The sequence below is a fragment of the Theropithecus gelada genome, chromosome 12 (assembly GCF_003255815.1).
Source record: "Theropithecus gelada isolate Dixy chromosome 12, Tgel_1.0, whole genome shotgun sequence".
Taxonomy (NCBI): domain Eukaryota; kingdom Metazoa; phylum Chordata; class Mammalia; order Primates; family Cercopithecidae; genus Theropithecus; species Theropithecus gelada.
Genome location: NC_037680.1, coordinates 99,622,714 through 99,643,859, shown reverse-complemented (window position 1 = coordinate 99,643,859; position 21,146 = coordinate 99,622,714). Strand labels below are relative to the sequence as shown.

At 36.4% G+C, this 21,146-nt stretch overlaps 1 protein-coding gene across 4 annotated transcripts in view; it reads right to left on the bottom strand.

Annotated features, from left to right (window-relative positions):
- Positions 1 to 875: 875 nt before the first annotated feature.
- ACSL3 (acyl-CoA synthetase long chain family member 3) overlaps positions 876 to 21,146 on the bottom strand; it is an 82,019-nt gene continuing 61,748 nt past the window's right edge. For all 4 annotated transcript variants that reach the window (XM_025404170.1, XM_025404171.1, XM_025404173.1 and 1 more), the window contains 7 exons: positions 20,869 to 21,008; positions 18,278 to 18,450; positions 16,538 to 16,612; positions 14,292 to 14,483; positions 12,114 to 12,228; positions 10,706 to 10,863; positions 876 to 3,964 (listed from right to left, as the gene is read on the bottom strand). In XM_025404170.1, coding sequence (XP_025259955.1) covers positions 3,807 to 3,964; positions 10,706 to 10,863; positions 12,114 to 12,228; positions 14,292 to 14,483; positions 16,538 to 16,612; positions 18,278 to 18,450; positions 20,869 to 21,008 — 1,011 coding nt within the window. In that variant the 3' untranslated portion in view covers positions 876 to 3,806. The remainder of the gene's footprint in view (positions 3,965 to 10,705; positions 10,864 to 12,113; positions 12,229 to 14,291; positions 14,484 to 16,537; positions 16,613 to 18,277; positions 18,451 to 20,868; positions 21,009 to 21,146) is intronic.

The window sequence follows — 21,146 nt, the reverse complement described above, 5'->3', positions numbered from 1 at the left end:
TTTTATCAGATTGAAGATGTTATTAAATAAATCAGGCTATATATCAGTATATAACCTGTTTAATGTTATGCCATAAAAACCATTCCATGACACTATAGACCAGCCTCATTCTAAAATCATTTGCATATTTGGTGTGGCAGAAATATTAAGTTACCAATGTTTAAAAAAATAACCTGAGCAAAGTTAATGAAGAGAAATTAGGCACAACTAAGTTAATGCAAAACACACAGCGAGAAGATGCCAAATGTTTATGTAAAGATACCTTTAACTCGTTTTGTTACAGGATGACACAGAGAGGAAAGTACGCTATGATCAAGTTACATACACCCACAAATACTGACTGGCAGTCAAAGATGGGATGGGTGAGGGAGATTCGTTTCCAAAACACAGCACGGTACAACTCTTCCTCCCGCAATCATTGGATTAAATGTTGGCACAAAGTTTAGATATTTCTGCCACATTGTAGATTCTACCCCATTAATTTTGATGCCAAATTTTAATTCACCATCTCCATTCAAGATTTTATGCTGTATGAGTATTTTGGAATTTTAAATGCTGACAGTATATCTTCTGGGCAGTCAAAACCAAAGAGGAGGAATGGAAAGGAGGAATTCAGAAAGGGTTAGGGAAAACTTAGAACATACAAAGGCTAGGAAACAAAGTAGATTATTAACAGAACTTCTAGAATAAAAAGTTTTCCTTTGGTTAGGGTGTTAGGTTGTTAGGCCAGGATGGAAAATTCCCCAAACTCCTTCTTCAACAAGTATTTCAGGAATGTCAATTAAAGTTTCACTTTTATGGAAAGAGTTTTTCCTAAAAAACAAAACCAAAAAAAAAAAAAAACCCAATATATTAACAGCTTTAATATCAGAAACTTCAATTTTTATATATCTTTATTCTTCAAACTTCATGTCAAATTACAAATAAATAGTCCATACCATGTAGCTCTTTATGATTTACATGTCTTCAGGCAGAAAACAGCAACAACCAAGAATACATCAGAAATGAACTCACAGTAAATAACCAATTTTAAGTAGAGAAAGGATATACGACATTTCAGTGTGGTCCAATATGTACACTGTTTAAAAGTGGATCCCCCTGTAAAACATCACAGATGTACATAATTCTTATGGAAAAAAAGGAGCCCACACATCAGAGATTTCTTAAAAATTTTTCAAAGTTGTATCACAGGGACTAAAAACGGTAAAATCTTGAGTATTTTAGCAGCAAACAAATAAGTTATTACAGGTTAATCTATTTTTAAACGTTGCTGAAAAAGTTGCAAGCTTTAGAGAACATTACAAATATCAAATCCACTAGTGAAAAGCAAAGTAGTATTTAGAAAGTAGATATTACTTCAAGGTTTGTTCTGTGACAGCAAAAACTTTTTAATGCAGTTTCTGCTAAGAAAGATGTCAGTGGAGGACGGGTGGGAGAAAAATGGAGGTGGCCACCAGTCTTTGCTATAAGCTGCTAAACTTACTGGAACATGAAATGTTTACGAATTCTTCACACAGCTTAGCTTATTCCCAGTAAACAATAGTTCTTAAGAGCCATTCTTTTAGATCTATATCCTGTTGTCAAATATTTGTACTAGATTTAGCAATTTGAAATTCCTTGAAGTTTTCCTCCCCAAGTACCTCCTGGTTAAACCAGTGTTTCTTATATGAGTCATAATTGGGTGGTTTTTTTCATTGAACAATTTTTTCCTCTTGAAAGGGTAATTTTAGAGGATATTATAAGTCACTAAAGATAGTTTTGCTTACAGAGAAATTTGTTGAAAAGGGGACTCTACTTACTTAATTTCATGTTCTACTGTGGCATCTGACACCTGCCAACTGACATTTTAGGACTGAAAGGAATTATAAACTTCATATGGGAAAACAAACCAAACTAGATAAAGTTTAAGCCTGCATCATTAGATGGTTCAATCAGTGATCAGCTACTCAAGTCACAATTATCAGTATCTCTCCTTTGAAGCATTAACACTTTTTTCCTAGATACAATCTCCTTTTTCAATCATCTGAAAGCAAACAATTATTCTAAAGACAAGGCATCGGAAACAAATTCTCTCCACCCACCAAGATTTAATTTGTAGATCACAACATCCTCATATAGAAGTTCCATTTAATATTTTTACTTCTTCTTGGCAGTTATCCCAAACATTAATATTTAATTATGAAAAGAGAAAAGCATTCAAAACATAATACAAATATACAAGAATACAAGAAAAGTTTAAAACAAAACAAACACTGTATTGTAATGTCTCCACATAGGATGCTTGTGATGTGACCAAACACACACTACATAGTCCTGGCTGCTCCAAACACTCCCCTTACTTTACACAGACCTAGGTTCATCTTTTTTTTTTTTTCTTTTTACTGCCTTTTGATGCCTACAGTAACTGAGAATCAAGAAAATAACTAGTCTGACATGAAAAATGTGGTGCCTACGATTTAACGCCTGATTTGAGCATATTTTAATTGGTGTACTATTGCTTTTGATAATCCAGAAATAACAACAGACAAGCAGTAACATATGAAGAGACTTACTATGTATCACACAAGCAATGTTTCTGAATCACAAACAATTTCAACACTGACATCAAAACCTATAAATTAAATCTTAATTCACATGGTTATAAAGTTAAATTTTCATGTATCTTAGTGAGAATGCTATTATCAAATGCATTCTAAATTATTTCATTTTCTAGTGTAGAAAGGTTATGGTAGAAAGGATAAGGTGCTTTTTAAATAAGCTACCACTGACTCTCTCACACACATCCATACACGCATCAGTGCAAACTATGAAAAATACTAATTTTCAAATGAGATATATGATTATCTAGACTAAAAGGAGACTTTGGGATAGAATAATTTTCCATGACTAATTTGTTTATAAATATAGATAACTCGATGTACATATAGGCAATGAAATATTCAAAGAATAACTTTATATACTCTTTTAAACTCTATCCTCTCTTTCAGAATTGCTTCCACTTAAGTTTGGACATTTTCTAGTTTCGACAGCTGAATAGAAGACTTCATTGAACATTCTGATAGTAAGCTACTAGAGACTAATTATCAACTGGTGCTACATGTGCTGTGTTATCTCCCTTACTATTAAACTATAACCCTCTCTTGCTATTTTGTTTCATGCATCACCAAACTTCATTTTTTCTAATAAAAAATAAATATATAAAGAAGACACTGACAGGCATATATTCACAAGATCTCAATTTCTTAAAACATAAGTACGGGTATATTTATTTCTCTCAAATGCATACAAGACAATAATTACACAGCAACAAATCTTTTGTTCAACAATGATTTGATTCACAAGCATTTGAAATTTACATAATTTCATATCAATACCCTTGTATTTTTAAATACAGTAAGTAAAAAAGCCCCCAAATAACCAATTCTTGTATTTCCTATTTACCCCTCTATACATCCAAACTTTAAAAAGTTACAAACTGAACATTATACAGAACATATAAATCATGTTTAAAAACTTGAGGTTTTAAAATCACTGCTTCCCCGATATGATTCAGAAAAATTCTCATACTGACAAGTACAGTCATAGGTGGTAAAGTAAGTTGGTGGCGGGGAAAATGAAAGAAGAGACAGACACAAGTTTTCTGTCTTAATGTTTTACTAATCCTGTCAGTTAAAAATGGTGACGTCATGAGAAGTAATAGTTTAATATGAGGAATGGAGTTTGCCTCGCAGCTTGAGACATGCATTTCAAGTATTTTCCTATTTGATCTGAGCTCACTGTAGCAAACTGATGCCAGAAGAGAGTAATTATTTTCTTCCATACATTCGCTCGATGTCTGCCTGGTAATGTGTTTTAAGCTCTTTGCGTTTCAGCTTGAAGGCATCTGTCACCAGACCAGTTTCAGGGGTCCACGGTTCAGGGCTCAAACGAATTTTTACTGGAATTTCAAACTTTTCCAGACTTGCTAAGATGATTTAAAAAAAAAGAAAATGTATTTAAGTTCTTAGCAAATGGTATCACTTCCCCACTTTTTGAGTACCCATCAAAATGCACAACCAACAAGTGAACCATGCATGTCACTTCTAAAGAATCCACTCCTCAAAATACTAACGTAAGTAAAACAAGAAACTACTTAACAAGTCCCCACCAAGAGGAAAATGAGCTAAATAAAGTATGATAGAGGGACAAAACAGAACATAATTCTATCATTGAAAACGATGGCTCATGCCTGTAATCCCAGGAACTTTGAAGGCTCAGGCAGGAAGATCGCTTGAGCCAGGAATTTGAGCCCAGCCTGCGTAACATAGTGAGACCCTGTCTTGTCTCTAAAATAAATAATTTTTAAAAAATTTTTAATAGAAATAAAAAATAGGAGCTGGGTATAGTGGCATACACTTATAATACCAGTTACTCAGGAGGCTGAGGTGGGAGGATGACTTGAGCCCAGGAGATCTGAAGATGCAGTGAGCTATGATTGTGCTACTGCACTCCAGCCTGGGCAACAGGATATCTAATAGGATATCCAATAGGGTATCCAACAGGTATCCAATAGGGTATCCAATACAGTCATGCATCTCTTAATGACAGGGATATGTTCTGAGAAATGCATCACTTGGCAGTTTTGCCATCATGGGAACAACACAGTGTAACTTACACAAATGTCGATGGTATAGCCTACTATATACATACATGTAGGCTGCATTATATAGCCTATGGGCCCTAGGCTACAAACCTGCACAGCATGTTATTGTACTGAATACCATAGGTAATTGTAACACAATGCTTAAGTGTTTGTGTATTTAAGCATATCTAAACATAGAAAAGGCAGTAAAAATATGATATTATAATCTTATGTGACCACTGTCATATATGCAGCATAAATGCATAATGTTAGGTTTAAAAAAAAAAAAAAAAAGACAAGTTCCAGCACCGGCCACATAAACTTATATGCACCTAGACGTGAGAAGGATACATACACCAAGCTATAAACTTCACGCCTCTAGAGCCCGGTATCCAGGAGAAAAGAAATGGGGAAATTCACTTTTTCCTTTACATCTATTTGTTTTCTTTGAATTTATTATACAGAGCACATTTACTTCAGAAATTAAAAATAATAATGTTTAAGACAAATTATGTCACTGAACCAGGATATTCCCTACAAGCTATGTGGAGACAGAATGCCTGCTCACTATTGTGTTCCTAACATATTGCCTAATACTCAGGAGATTCATGAGAGTGCAAATGTAGGGAGAAAGGAAGGGAAGAAAGCAAAGCATTTAAAGGAGATTAAGGGGCAGATGTAGTTTTGAAAAACCGTATGTCATCACTAGGACTGACTCATTTTTCTAAGCATTCGTTCAACAAATATTAAACACCTATTACTACATGTAAAGTGCTTTACTAAACATTCTTTTAAAAATATAAAAAATGACGAGTTTCTGCTCTCAAGTGGCATGCAATCTAACAAAGGGAAATGGGTAAACAGCTAGCCATATGACACACAAAAGAAATGTGTTAAGGAGTGATGTCAGCAAGATGACAATACAGGAAAAGACGGTCTCTCCTTCCTCTACAGAAACATGGATTTAACAATGCTATATGGGCCTATTTGTTGCCTGTGTAAGAAACTCAGAAACCAGTTAAGAGGTTCCTGCACTCCAGTACAGCAGGAAACCAACCACATCAAAGGCTGATAGAAAAATGCAAGGCATTCGCTTGCCAAAGGCTCTCCCCTCAGCACAGTACAAAGTAATAAGGAAGAAATCCCTAACTTCTGACTTCTCCCTAGGGAAGAGGAGGAGTGGAACATACACCCAATATTCTGACTTCTGTGGTGCAAGGAACTTGCTTCTGTCTTTCCTGAATCTAAATAACAGGAATAGGGCACCAGGTTGGGAACTGTCAAGAACAAAGATTAACATGCACCAGAGGCTGCAGTATCACAGACACTAGGTAGAGCTCCAGTACCAGTACCATGGCTAACTATAGCACCCGTGAGGCCACAATATCACAGACAGACACCAGAGGGAGCTCCTGAGTAGAAACCAGCAGATCTCTTGAATTAGATTGTACCCGACAAACCCAAAAAGGACACAGCCTCAGAAAAGGCTTAGGATGGCTGGCTCTAGAACTGGTAGTAGGGCTGACTGGACAAAGTCCTCTCAATACAAAAGCAGACTGTAAGACAGAGAAAGGTAGTTGATTTTTCAAATTGCTGACATCCCAACAAAAATAAAGACATACAAAGAAATAGAAAAACATAGGCTATCAAAAGATCAAATTAAACCTCCAGAAATAAACCACAGAAAGACATGGAGATAGATGAATTACCAAATTCAAAATAACTGTCATAAGAAAGCTCAATGAATTACAAGAGAGTACAGATAGACACCTGAAAAAAAAAAAACAAGAAAACAATGCATGAACAAAATGAAAATATAAATGAAAGAAATTTTTTTAAAATGAAGAACCAAATAGAAATTCTGGAACTAAATACAATAAATGGATTGAAAAATTCACTAGAGGATCAACAGTGACTTGATCAGGTAGAAAAAAGAATCTATGAACTCAAAGACAGGACTTCTGAAATGAGTAAGAGGAGCAAAAATGTAAAAATGAAGAGAACCTAAGGAATGAATGGGACACCATCAAGTGGAAAATGCTCGCTATAGGGGTTCAGAAAAAGAAGAGAGAAAGGAGCACAAAGCCTATTTGAAGATACCATGGCCAAAACCTTCCTGTATCTGAGAAGAGAAATGGGAGTATAAATTCAAGAAGCTCAAAACACTCTACTAGGAAGAGAACTACACCAAAACACACTTGTAATCAAGCTGTCAAAAGTCACAAAAAATCTTGAAAGCAGCAAGAGAAAAATGACTAATCACATACAAGAAAGCTCTCACTGAACTATCATTTATCAGCAGAAAGCTGGCAGATTAGAAAGTAGTAGTATTCAAAATACTGAAAGAAAAAAAAATTGCCAAACAAGAACACTGTAACCTAAACCCGTCCTTCAAAAATAAAGGAAAAATTAAGACTCCTTGATAAACAACAGTAGAGGGAGTTTATCACCACTAGACCTGCCCTACAAAAATTAATACTTCAAATTAAAGCAAAATGAAAACAAACAGTAACACAAAACCATAATAAACTACAAGACTCCTTGGTAAAGGTAAATACACAGGCAAATACAGAATTCTGACAGTAATCTGATATAGGTGCATAAGTCACATTTAAATCTGTACAGAATTTAAAAACCAAAGACATAAAAAGTAATTATGAATCTATATTAATGACTATACAATAAAAAGGTCTTTTTTGAGGGAGTAGCAGAGATAAAGGAGTCAAGTTTTTATATGAGATGGAAGATTAAGCTGTTATCAAACTGAAATAGACTGTTATAATTTTAAGATGTTTTATGTAACTGCATTGACAACCACAAAGAAAATGTCTATAGAACATACACAAAGAAAAAAGATAAGGGAATCAAAGAATGTAATTATACACACAAATAATCAACAAAACAAAAGAAGGCAGCAAGAGAGGAAAAGCTACAAGATATACAGAAAATAGTTAACAAAATGGAAATAGAAATGAAAAGTCTTTCATATCAATAATTACCTGAAATGTAAATGTTGATTAAATGCCCAATTAAAAGATACAGATTGACCAACTGAATATAAAACAAGACTCAAGTATATGTCATCTACAAGAAACACACTCTAGATCTAAGGGCATGCATAGCCTAAAGTGAAGGATGAAAATAGATATTCCATGAAAATAAGAACCTAAAGGGGATGGCCATACTTAAATAAAAGACTTTAAAACAAAAATTGTCACAAGAGACAAAGAAGGACATTAATTATAATATAATGATAAAAGAGTCAATTCTCCAGGATGATATAACAATTATACACATAACTTGAGTTTCTAAATATATGAAGCAAACACTGACATAACTGGAGGGGGGAAATAGAAAGCAATACAATAATAGCAGGAGACTTCAATACTCCACTTTCATTTATGAGTAGAACAATCAGAAGATCAATAAGAAAATAGATTATATGTAGCAACTCTAAAGACACACACACAAAACCTTTATAACCAATAAAGATTCCAGCAAAGTTGCAGGATAAAAAAAAATCAACATGAAAAATCAACTGCATGTCTATACACTAACAGTAACTGTTCTCAAAAAGAAATTAAGAAAACAATACCATTTAATGTAGCATCAAAAAGGATGAAATACTTAGGAATAAACCTAACCAAGGAGGTGAAAGATTTGCACCCTGAAAACTACAAAATGTTGCTAAAAGAAATTTTAAAAGACACAAATAAATGCAATGTCCTGATAAGGTTTGGTTCTGGGTCCCCACCCAAATCTCATCTCAAATTATAATCCCCATAATCCCCACATGTCAAGGGAGGAACCTGTTGGGAGGTGATTGGATCATGGGTGCGGTTTCCCCATGTTGTTCTCGTGATGGTGAGTGAGATCTCACAAGATCTGACGGTTTTAGGGTCTCTCTCTTCATTTGCTCTCTCGCCTGCCGCCATGTAAGATGTGGCTTTGCTTCTCTCTCCCTCTCCCCTTCTGCCGTAATTGTATAATAAGTTTTCTGAGGCCTCCCCCAGTCATGCAGAAGTGAGTGAATTAAACCTCTTTCCTTTATAAATTACCCAGTCTCCGGTATGTCTTTATAGCAGTGTGAGAACAGACTAATCAGAATTTATAAGAAACTTGTACAAGTTAACTACAGGGGTGAGGTTGGGGGGGATCCTGATTTTAAAATGGGCAAAGGACTTGAATTGACAATTTTCTGCAAAAGATACGTAAATGGCCAACAAGTATATATAAGAAGCCCAACGTAACTAATAAAAAGAGAAATGCAAATCAAAAACCACAATGAGGTATCACTTCACGTCTGTTAGAATGGATATTAGAAAAAAATATATACATAACAAATGGTGAGGATGTGGAGAAATGGAAACCCTTAATACTGTTGGTGGGAATGTAAATCAATAGTCATTATGGAACAGAGTACAGAGTTTCCTGAGAAAATTAAATACAGTATTAATAACTGCCATAGGATCTAACAATCTCATTTCTAGGTATACATTCAAAATAATTCAAAGCAGCATCTCAAAGCCATATTTGCACATCTATGTTCATCACACCATTATTCACAATACCCAAGAGGTAGAAGCAACACAAATGTCCAAACATAGATGAATGGATAAAGAAAATGTGCAATATACATACAATGGAATATTATGCACCCTAAAAAAGAAAAATCCTATCACATGGTACAATATGAATAAACCTGAAGATATGCTACACTAAATAAGTCAGTTACAAAAGAATAAATACTGTATGATTCCACACGTATGAAGTACCTCAAGTAGTCAAAATTTTAGAAACAGAAAGTAAAAAGGTAGAGGGAAGGGAGAGAGGGGGAAGGGGAATTAGTGTAATGGGTATAGTGTTTCAGTTTTGCAAGATGAAATAGTTCTAAAGATCAGTTGTGCAATAATGTAAATACACTAAACACTACTGAATTGTACACTTAAAATGTTAAGACAGTAAATTGAATGTTATGAGATTTTTACTACAATAAAAGAAAGAAATACGCAAAATTAAAGACATAAAGTGCCTTGGGAGTAAAAAAAGATGTATTAACTCTAACTTGTAAAAGTAAACATAGAAATAATGCACAAGGTTTGAGTCTTCAAAGATTAAAAGTATTTCAGGAGTGGTTTCCAAAGGAATATACACTATGAGCAAAACCAGTAAGGCATGTACCACAGGGCTGACTTAAAAGACTGAGTGGAATCTGACATTACTGAAATGTGAAGAGACTAAAAAGTAAATGCTGGAGCCTGGCATGGTGACACATGCTTGTAGTCCCAGGTACTCAGGAAGCTAAGTTGGGAGGATCGCTGGAGCCAGGCTGGTTCAAGACCAGCCTGGCCAACACAGTGAGACCTCGTCTCAACAACGAAATAAAAAAAAAATTATTATTTTTTTTTTAATTAGCTTGGCATAGTGGCATGCACTGGTAGTCCTGGCTACTTGGAAGGCTGGGGTGAAGAATCGCTTGAGCCTGGGAGTTCAAGGTTGCAATAAGCTATGATTGTGTCACTGTATTCCGGTTTGGGCAACAGAAGAGACCCTGTCTCTTAAAAAAATAAATAAAAAATAAAAAATAATTCATGTTTGTTTTATGCTTGACCCAACAACTCAAAAGACACAGATGTTTTGATTAAACCAAAAATATTAAACTAGTCTTGGGCACCCCTCACCCCACCAAAAATGGTTATGAAGCTATTAGTACAACCAACTACCAGTACTCTAACATTGTATAAAGTTTCAAAAGGAGTTCTGGCCTGATCACTATGGGCTAGTGTGGCCAGGAAACTGGGCAAGGCCTTGAAGAACAGCTGAGAAAAGAGAAAGGGTCAACCCAGAAAGCAAAGGTTGCAGAGACAAGAACATTCAAGATACATGTACATCAGTTTGGTGGGAGAGGAAAATTTGTGTAGCAGGGCTTGAATGGCGGACTGATAAGTTTACTCTTCCATATACTAATGGTAGAAATGGTTTCTGAGCAGAAAGTGATGAACCCTAAACCTTAAAACAGGTTGAATGCATGTAAGTACTCTCTTCCCATCTCAGTTCTTACTATCAGTTTAACCGAATACTCACCTGAAATAGCAGCTTCGGAAAGCACTTTAAGTACCTCATTTTCCATTTCACAACTGTTACACAGCTCCTCCCAAGTCCCTTTAAGTCCTTTCTTTCGAGCTAGTTCAGTTAGTTCCTTTTGATTTGGCACAACAAATCCAATGACATAAGAATGATAACTGAAATATAGAAAGTTAGATAACTTAGATAAGGAACAAAATGGTATACTGTGTTAACTGCAGTTATTATTGCAGTGACAAGCAGTAAATAACTCCTCACTATTTTTTTTAAATGCATGTGCCATACTTGGCACTGGCATACCCATTTCATGCAACTGCCAGTTTTACTGTTTGACTCATAATATGTTCCAATGCTTTGGCAGAGTTCATTGCTAAATAAATCTCAATCTGACATTTCATGATAAACTTCCACTATGAAAAACTGTTACAAAGAGTGCCATGTACACATTTAAAAAGTTACAAATATTAGAAAATTCATCTTTAAACCTTGATTATCAGTATTTCATAGCACGTGTTTTAAAAAACTTAAAATCTAACATAAATTTAAAACTATCTAAAAAATTCAGCAATGAATCAAAACGACGTGAATATATTCATTTTTTCTTTTGTTATGAGAATTTGTATTGATAGAGGAACTCTATGCCCAATGAAGGCAGATACTTTTTTGAAGGCCATAAAACAGTAACATCAGGAAGAGGATACTTCTGGTTACTATCACATAAATAAATTCAGAACTGTATCATCACTAAAGAAAATACTAAATGGCTAAAGACTGGAATCATTTATAAATAAATACAATTCATTTCTAACTTAGGCTGTACCCCCAACATCTGTTTCTAAATTAGTTTTTCTGGTAACAGATTTTATTTTCTCATAACAATTCATGTCAACCGTCGTAGACAGGTTCCCAGCACCCTCATCATCATCACGAGGTGGGGATGCTGTGCGTTAGGTTGCAGCTTAACACAGCTTACAGTTGGAGCCCCAAGACCTGCCTGGAGTGCCGAGTAGGCTCAAGTGTAGAGTGGGGGTAAGCACTAAGCAGCACACTGCTCACTGCCACTTCTTTACTCCCCATTCCTCTGAGGTAGTTCTGTGAAGCTTCCCCTCCTGAGGGACAGGTAGGTAGGGATACCAAGGCGGCAGGAAGGAAGATTTTATTTTCTTCACCTCCCTACATGGGACACTGCAGTGAGATGTAAAGCAGAAAACAGACACAGAGAGAAAGATTGGGGAAGCCTTACGAGGAAAGAGTCAGCTAATGGCTGGAATGAGGAGGAGGCTGTTCCCACAAGTAACAGATAGGAAGAGTTCTCAGAACATTTTTACAAAGAAGGTCCATACAGGTAGGAAATGTCTATGGACATCAAATGTTTTAAGCAAAAGCAGTATGAATTCCATGTTCTTACCTGTTTGCATACGCACAAATGTTATCTACTAGTGGAAGATTCTTCAAAGCTGCCTCTACTTTCCCAAGAGAAACATATTCTCCTGCCTGTAGTTTTACGAGGTCTTTTTTACGATCTGCAAAACAGAGAAGAAAGGTGGAGAGGAGAAAACAATGAGTAATAATATTAATAACATTTAATACATATATAAATACTGACCATTCTCTAAGTAATTTGCTATCAAATTGTTTAAAACTTTGCAAACTTAAGCATTAATGGTTATGCTGAAATTAAAAGCACATATTACAATTAGGCCCTAATTTTTGTACTGCTAAATACATGGTTTTAAAGAAAAACAGGCCAGGTGCAGTGGCTCACACCTGTAATCCCAGAACTTTGGGAGGCCGACGCGGGCAGATCACTAGAGGTCAGGAGTTCGAGACTACCTTGGCCAACATGGTGAAACCCCGTCACTACTAAAAATAAAAAAAATTAGCTGGGCGTGGTGGCGCACACCTGTAATCCCAGCTACTCAGGAGGCTGAGGTAGGAGAATTGCATGAACCCAGGAGGCGGAGGTTGTAGTGAGCTGAGATCATGCCACTGCACTCCAGCCTGGGTGACAGAGCAAGACTACATCTCAAAAAACATAAAGAAAGAAAACCAATTAACTTCTACTTAATGGACTCCATTAGCAGGGCTTCAAGTATGTTCTTCTGAATGAGTTTATTCCTGGTATCCATTAGTACCAGGCAGGTGAGGAAGATATTCAATGCCATCTGCAAGCTCACAATCTATCTGGAGACATGCATAATGCAAAAACATACTACTTCAATACACTGGTACTACAATGGTAGCACTAAGGGTTAAGACTCTCCAACCTGGGGATTCGGAAAAAATTCTTGCAAGTGAGGGCTGAGCTGAGGGTTGGTTGGTTGGTTGGTTGGTTGGTTGGTTGGTTTTGAGATTTTGAGACAGGGTCTCACTCTGTTGCCCATACTGGAGTGCAGTGGCACAATCATGGCCTCCTGGGCTCCTGTGATCCTCCCACCTCAGCCCCCTGAGTAGCTGGGATTACAGGCCTGAGTCACTACGCTCAGCCACTTGAGCTGAGTCCTAAGGGAAGAGTGAGAGGTAGTCAGGTGGAACAACACTGGCAAAAGCCAGAAAAACATCACCTCTAATTTCAGCTGCATCAAGGAGGAGGAGGAAACAACTGACGATGAAGGAGAAGATGCGAAGAATGTTAACAGGGGCACCCTGCACTGAGCTTCTAGGAGACATTAAATGGTTGTGGCTGGTAAGATCCATGTTTAGTGATTACATGGTGGCAGTGAGAGGGTGTGTTTAAGGAGGTAAGCATGGTAACAGAGAAGAAATTCTTGGGAAAGGGTGGCAGAAGGTATATGCCTGACCAATGATCAGGTAAGAGAGACAAAGAGAGAAGAGTAGGATTTTGAGACATAGCTCATAAAATAAACTAGTGAGATATAAAATAGGAACGGGAAGCTGACTGAAGAGAACAGTCTTGAGTCTCCTCCCAGGTTTCCAGTTAGCAAGACAGGGACAGAAATGCCACTAACTTTTTTTTTTTTTTGGATAGAGTCTTGCTCTATCGCCCAGGTTGGAATGCAGTGGTGTGATCTCTGCTCCCTGCAAGCTCCGCCTCCCAGGTTCATGCCATTCTCCTGCCTCAGCCTCCCCAGTAGCCGGGATTATGGGCGCCCGACAAAGACACCATGCACGGCTAACTGAAATGCAATTAACTTTAAAAAAAAAAAAAAAAAAAAAGAACCTAAAAGGAAAAGCAGAATAAGGTATTTTTCAACCCATATGAGTCACAGCACTTGAGCTGCCTGGCTTTCCTTTGTTCTCCTGGGCAAGGCACAGGTGCAGTTCAGACTGTGAGAGCTCCATCCACTAACCTCTAGATGTCAGAAACGCAGGCAGGAAAGAATGACTAAGGGTTATCTAATAGTAATTTAGAATACCACTGCTGCTGAACCATCTTTGAGAACTCATAACATGTCAGGCCTCATAAATTCCACAGTCCATAATATTTTATATTAAAGGAGTGATGCAACCCAAACTAAGATTACATAAAGATTTATATTATTAAACACCTTCTCTAAATACATTGTACCTCTTATGTAAACTATTTCAGAAACATTCATTTTCAAAACTATATTAGACGACTTACCAATAATCTTTAAGCACCCATCAGGATCAAACTCTCCAATATCCCCAGTACAGAGCCACCTCTGTCCATTTTCATCTTCAAAGAAATCAGCTTTTGTTTTTGCTTCATTTTTGTAGTATCCCATTGTCACATTTTGGCCCCCAATAAGAATTTCACCCCTGGGGTGTGGTTTATCAGTATTAAAGTATCCACCTAATAAAATAGTAATTAATTATTTTGAGTTGAGCTAAATACAACACATGAAAATTTGAAACTAATAGTTTCTAAATAGAGTCATCTATTTTAATCCAATTAGAACTTCCCAAAGGAAAAAAGGCAGACACTGTGAACGAGCAAAGTTTATCAATTTAACAGTAGGCACAAAATCTCAGCTGCTAAACCATAAGCATTTATGTTTTCAAACTTCTATTCCAAGAAAAATCCAACATCTTCCATTTGTTGTATAAAATTACAAATACAACAGAAGACAAATTTGAAAGATTCTGCATTGTCTTAAATATCATATTGATAAACTGATAAAAGTATTAAGTCATGCAATTAATAGAACAAATCCCTATATAAGAATGAGTTACTGCTGGGCGCAGTGGCTCGTGTGTGTAATCACAGCACTCTGGGAGGCCAAGGAGGGTGGATCGCCTGAGGTCAGGAGTTTGAGGGCAGCCTGGTCAACATGGTGAAATCCCACCTCTACTAAAAATACAATAATTAGCCTGCAGTGGTGGTGCACGCCTGTAATCCCAGCTATTAGGGAGGCTGAGGAAGGAGAATCGCTCAAACTCACGAGGTGGAGATTGCAGTGAGCCAAGACCATTGACACTGCACTCCAGCCTGGGCAACAAGAGCGAAACTCCATGTCAAAAAAAAAAAAAAAAAAGTGAGTTACTACATATTAAGATTTATTCTTACAGATAATTTCAAAATGACTCCAGGCCTAAATTTATTAAATATTTTCACTAATTCTGCTAAAGATAGCTAAAAGACATCCAAGCCTTAGAATCTTTTTTTTTTTTTTTTTTTGAGACGGAGTCTCACTGTGCTCCCAGGCTGGAGTGCAGTGGCGTGATCTCGGCTCACTGCAAGCTCCGCCTCCCGGGTTCACACCATTCTCCCGCCTCAGCCTCCCAAGTAGCTGAGACTACAGGCGCCCGCCACCACGCCCGGCTAGTTTTTTGTATTTTTAATAGAGACGGGGTTTCACCATGTTAGCCAGGATAGTCTCGATCTCCTGACCTCGTGATCCACCCGCCTCGGCCTCCCAAAGTGCTGGGATTACAGGCTTGAGCCACCGCGCCCGGCCGCCTTAGAATCTTTATTTATTTATTTATTTATTTATTTATTTATTTATTTATTTATTTTGGAGACAAGAGTCTCACTCTATCGCCCAGGCTAGAGTGCAGTGGTGCAATCTCAGCTCACTGCAACCTCCACCTCCCGGGTTCAAGTGATTCTCCTGCCTCATGAGGCCTCCCGAGTAGCTGGAATTACAGGCACACACCACCACGCCTGGCTAATTTCTGTATTTTTAGTAGAGACAGGGTTTCACCATGTTGGTCAGGCTGATATCAAACTCCTGACCTCGTGATCCACCCGTCTTGGCCTCCCAAAGTGCTGGGATTACAGGAGTGAGTCACCGTGCCCGGCCAGAATCTTTATCTTTACTTGATCTCTATCTTTACTTGATGTAGAGGAAAGGTGCGTCACAATAAAATTTGTGTATTTTGATAATTTGTATATTTTAACAGGATCAAATAAATTTTTAAGTGACCATTACTTTAAATGGCATGAGGATAAACAGACTTTTATGGAATTACAGTGAAAATTTCCTTCTGATAATATAAGGTTGACGCCCTCAGAAAAAAAGAAAGAAAAAAAATTATGTAAAAATCCACAATTTCATAAAATAAATTTTATAATATTACTTCTGCAAAATAAAGTTATGATCACTCCTAATTTACTAACATTATTCACTTACTAGTACATTTCTCAAGTTTTTGCCACAATTCTCACTTGCATCTATGTAATAAGTAAAATAAAAACAATTACAGTTCCTCAGAAACATCTTTGAAACAAGAAAAATAAATGCATTCATATAGTTCGAGATAAAACACGTCTATTACAAAGGACAAAAATGAGCACTTATGGGTGTTTACATTTTAAAGGAAGAACATGAAGCACTAATTTTAAAGTGATTCTAATTTTAAAGTTTAACACTTTAAAAATTAATGCTCTGTGGTTAAGTTTATTACCTTCCTCCCAGTTTTTTAATTTGATTTCACAGCAAACTAATGGTGCTCCCACTCTGCCAGTATTGTAGTCCCACACTAGGAATTAAATGAAAAAAAAAGGTATTTGAGAACAGTAAGATAATACATTGCTTCATTTTTCTAAATTACCAAAAATGATTATTTATCCCAAGGCTGAGATATCCCCAGAGAATCCTTAAAAGCAGAAGTCACATATTGGTGAAGCACAGGCCGTGAGGCCTGTAGAGTCGTACTTTTTGGCCTACATTGAGGGTTTTTTTTTTTTTTTTTTTAATTAGTTATTGCCATTCTTAAAAATCAGGAAATTTTAGATGTAAGTGTGGAAGCGCCAGAAACAATGGGCCCACATTTTGGGAACAGCAGAACGGACAGCCTCCGTTAGATAGGGCATGCCTGCTCCTGTTCCCCCAGAATCAATCCTTACCCATCACATTGTCTTACATTAGGGCCCACTTGACTCATTTAAATAGGTAGCTGTCTGGTTCATGAGTTTGAAGTCCCTGTCCTAAAGGATGATGAAAGCAATGGTTTACATCTATTTTACTTTCTTATTAGGCCTCACAGATGTGCCGTACAAAACACCTCTCTAATCTTTTCCCATGTAATGTGTCACCATTTCAAAGTGAGACCTCTGCAGGTTCCATCAGCTTATGCTATCATACCCTGTTTAAAATTAATACAGCAATAGCTCAAGAGGCAGGCTGAAGAAAAAGACTGGTAGCTTTCAAGAATGTGAGGAAAGAACCCTCTACTATTATGAATTACTACTGTATTATGTTTCCTCTTCAAAGACCAAATATCAGAAATGAAAGGCTGATATTTAATGCTTTAAAGACTTTCATTTACAACATAAATTGTTACTGATTAATCATTCAATTTGAATCTTAAAAATAGAAGAAATTAAGGATCCTCGGAAGAAATCCTATAAGCATGTATTTGAAGGTTGCTTATTTCCTACAAAACATGACTTAGAAGTAGCTTCCTAAAATACATAAAACACAGAAAACATAACCAAAAAACAGAAAAATGAAGTAATACATGAAAATGGTATACAGAGGCACTCAAATAGGTAAAAATCAGTTATGAGGTTTTGTATCTATCCATATATAGCAAATACAAAGTAGGAGAAGCATAGCTGTATCTTGTACCGGAAAGCAAAATAACTTTCTCCCATAAAAGGGACACATGAGGCCCTATGCGATTCATCTCAGAACTGCTAATTAGTTGGTAGATCTCCTCCTCAACCACAACCACATGATAAACTCTGGTAATAATATTCCCTAGACCTGAACCTAGCTCCTCTCTAACACTTACAGAAATCCTCATAAACATTTCTGAACCTGAGCCTTAATATACTTACTACACAAATAAACAAAAGCACCTTAATTTTCCTACATAAAAATTTAATCACTGATGTGAGAAAATAAATGTAAACAAAACAGTCAATGTTTGTTACTAAAGTTTCTTTTCCAGAATGCTAAGTGGTTTTTAATATTACATATCAGAGTTTGATATAAAAACTTCTCTAGATGAATTATTTACTCTAGATACAGCTAATACATTCTAAAAATTGGTATCAATGATCATAGTACTTGGGATTTACCATTATTCTGCCCCACAAACACCTTACTACTCTTCTCCTATGTATTTGCAGAACGTATCCCATACCCCCAACAAAACGTCTGGCATCACACCCCAGCCTCTGATCATGGAGAACACTACCTTCTGTAATTGTTCCGGCCCCAGCAGATTCAGTGAGTCCGTATCCCTGACCAACAGGACAGCAGAAACAGATGTTCATGAACCGCTGCGTGGTTGCAGAAAGTGGAGCGCCACCACACAACAGGAGACGAATATTTCCCCCTAGCAAGCTTCGAACTTTCCGGAAAACAAAGCTAAAGAAAAAAATTAGAGAACCACAGGATTTTAAAACTGAATGGGATTTTCCAAATCACTGAAACTAATCCCCCCGTTTTGATATGAGAGATTTTGAGATGAAGTGACTTATCCAAGGTTACACAGCCAATGTGGAGATTCTCTTGAGCCTCAAATCTTAATTTTTTGAAGTTCAAAAAGGTAAAGAATTTATGATTTCCTCTTAAGAGCTTTTCAATTAATATTAAAATTTGAATTGTCAGGTTTAGTTTTATATAGTGACAGGAAAACCCTTGCTTATAGCCACTTTTATTTTTTTATTATATTTTTTATTATATTTACATAAAATATTTAATTTTTATTATATTTTTTATTATATTTTTTATATTTTATTATAAATATATTTATTATATTTATTATATTTTTTATTATATTTTTATTATATTTACATAAAATATTTATCACATATCAATACTGAACAATCTTATCATCTTTATGAAATACATTAAAATCAAATTAATTTTTGCTTTAATGTATTTTATTAGAAATGTGTATAATTTGTATACAACAATCTGTTTTTAAAGTTTCACTAATTCAAGTTTTGAAGTGTTTACTGTTAAAAATAATCTAGTAAATTATCTGTGAAGCATCAAAAAAAGGAAACCAGTTAAACATCTAATTGATGTTTCTGAAAACACACTAATAAAAAGATTGCATGCTGCCTTGATCAAAAAGGAGAGGTAGTATCCTCTGGATACCAAAATCCTCAGATGTATAAGTCCCTTATATAAAACGGCATAGTATTTGCATAAAGCCTACACACAACCTCCAAAATACTTTAAGTTATCTCTAGATTACTTACAATACCTAATACAACATAAATGCTATGTAAATAGCTGTTATACTGCATTATTTGTCTTTTTCATTGTTGTATTGTTATGTTCTATTGTTTTTCTCCCCAGAATATTTTTGATCCATGGTTGGTTGAATCTAAAGATGTGGAACCTGTCGATACAGAGGGCCGACTTTATAACTCACTGAAGAAATAAGTAACGTAAGGCAGGATAAAAACTTACAAAGTTCTAAATTATGTGAAGCATCTGAAAACTATATTAATATTCCCATAAAAAATACTTTGAATGTAATACTTCCATTTTCTAACTTCTAAGCTATTTCATGATAAAATCATAAATCTATGTACTCTATTAACACTATACAAATACAGGTTGGAACAAAACTGATCATTTAAAACTTTAAATACAAAACATTTAATTATATTCATACTGAAATAAATATAAAAGCAAAAGAGAAACTATTTATCAAAATAATTAAAACTACCTAAGTGTTCACAGAAAATATAAACACACAAATAGCAAAATCTTAAGTGAAAACACACTTATAATGACAATGCAGGTTTTTTTAAACTGCTCACACTGTTATACAGGTTTTTGGTTTGCTTGTTTTTTAAAGAGACAGAGTCTCACTTTCACCCAGGGTGGTGTGCAGTGGTGTAGTCATTGCTCCCAGGCCCCAATGATCCTCCCACTTCAGTCCCTGAAGTAACTGGGATTACAGATACGTGACACCATGCCCAGCTAAGCAGAGGAGTCTTGCTATGCTGCCCAGGCTCGTCTTGAACTCCTGGCCTCAAGCAATCCTCCCACGTCAAGATGGATTTCTTTCTCTTCTTTTTTTTTTGAGATGAGTCTCGCATGCTGTCACCCAGGCTGGAGTGCAGTAGCACGATCTCGCTCACTGCAACCTCTGCCTCCTGAGTTCAAGCGATTCTCCTGTCTCAGCCTCCCTAATAGCTGAGACTATAGGCACATGCCACCACCCCGGCTAATTTCTGTAATTTTAGTAGAGATGGGGTTTTGCCACGTTGGCCAGGCTGGTCTTGAATTCCTGACCTCAGGTGATCTGCCTGCCTTGGCCTCCCAAAGTGCTGAGATTACAAGAGTGAGCCATCGTGTTCAGCCAAGATGGATTTTTTTTTTTTTTTTTTTTGAGACCAAATCTCGCTCTGTTGCCCAGGCTGGAGTGCAGTGGCGCGATCTCAGCTCACTGCAAGCTCCACCTCCCCGGTTTGCGCCATTCTCCTGCCTCACCCTCCCGAGTAGCTGGGACTACAGGCGCCTGCCACCACGTCTGACTAATTTCTTTTTGTATTTTTAGTAGAGACAGGGTTTCACCATGTTAGTCAGGATGGTCTTGATCTCCTGACCTGGTGATCCGCTCGCCTCAGCCTCTCACAAAGTGCTGGGATTACAGGCGTGAGCCACCGCGCCTGGCCTGGGATGGATTTTTTTAAAGAGTTCTCTTGACTTTATGAAATAAATTTATTTTTTATAACTATCTCAATTAATTGGGCTATTAATGTGAACTAAATGATTAAATCATCAAGGGGAGAAAGAAGGAGGTAGAGAGTCTTTACTTACCTGTTGCACAGTGGAGTATTACGTCCTTTTGAAATCTGTTCCATTTTGTAATTATAGGCCAGAATAAACAGATTACGTTGAAAACTACTCATTTCATTCACTTTATTCATGACATTTTTGTAGATCCGGTCCATGATTTCCTAAATGTATAAAAATGAGTTTTACATAGTTAATAATGATAACAGCTGCCTTACATATTCAAATCTTAGCATCAGATTAATATTTTTAGCAATATTAAGGCATTTTAAAAGACGTATTCTTCAACTGTGGATGTGCTT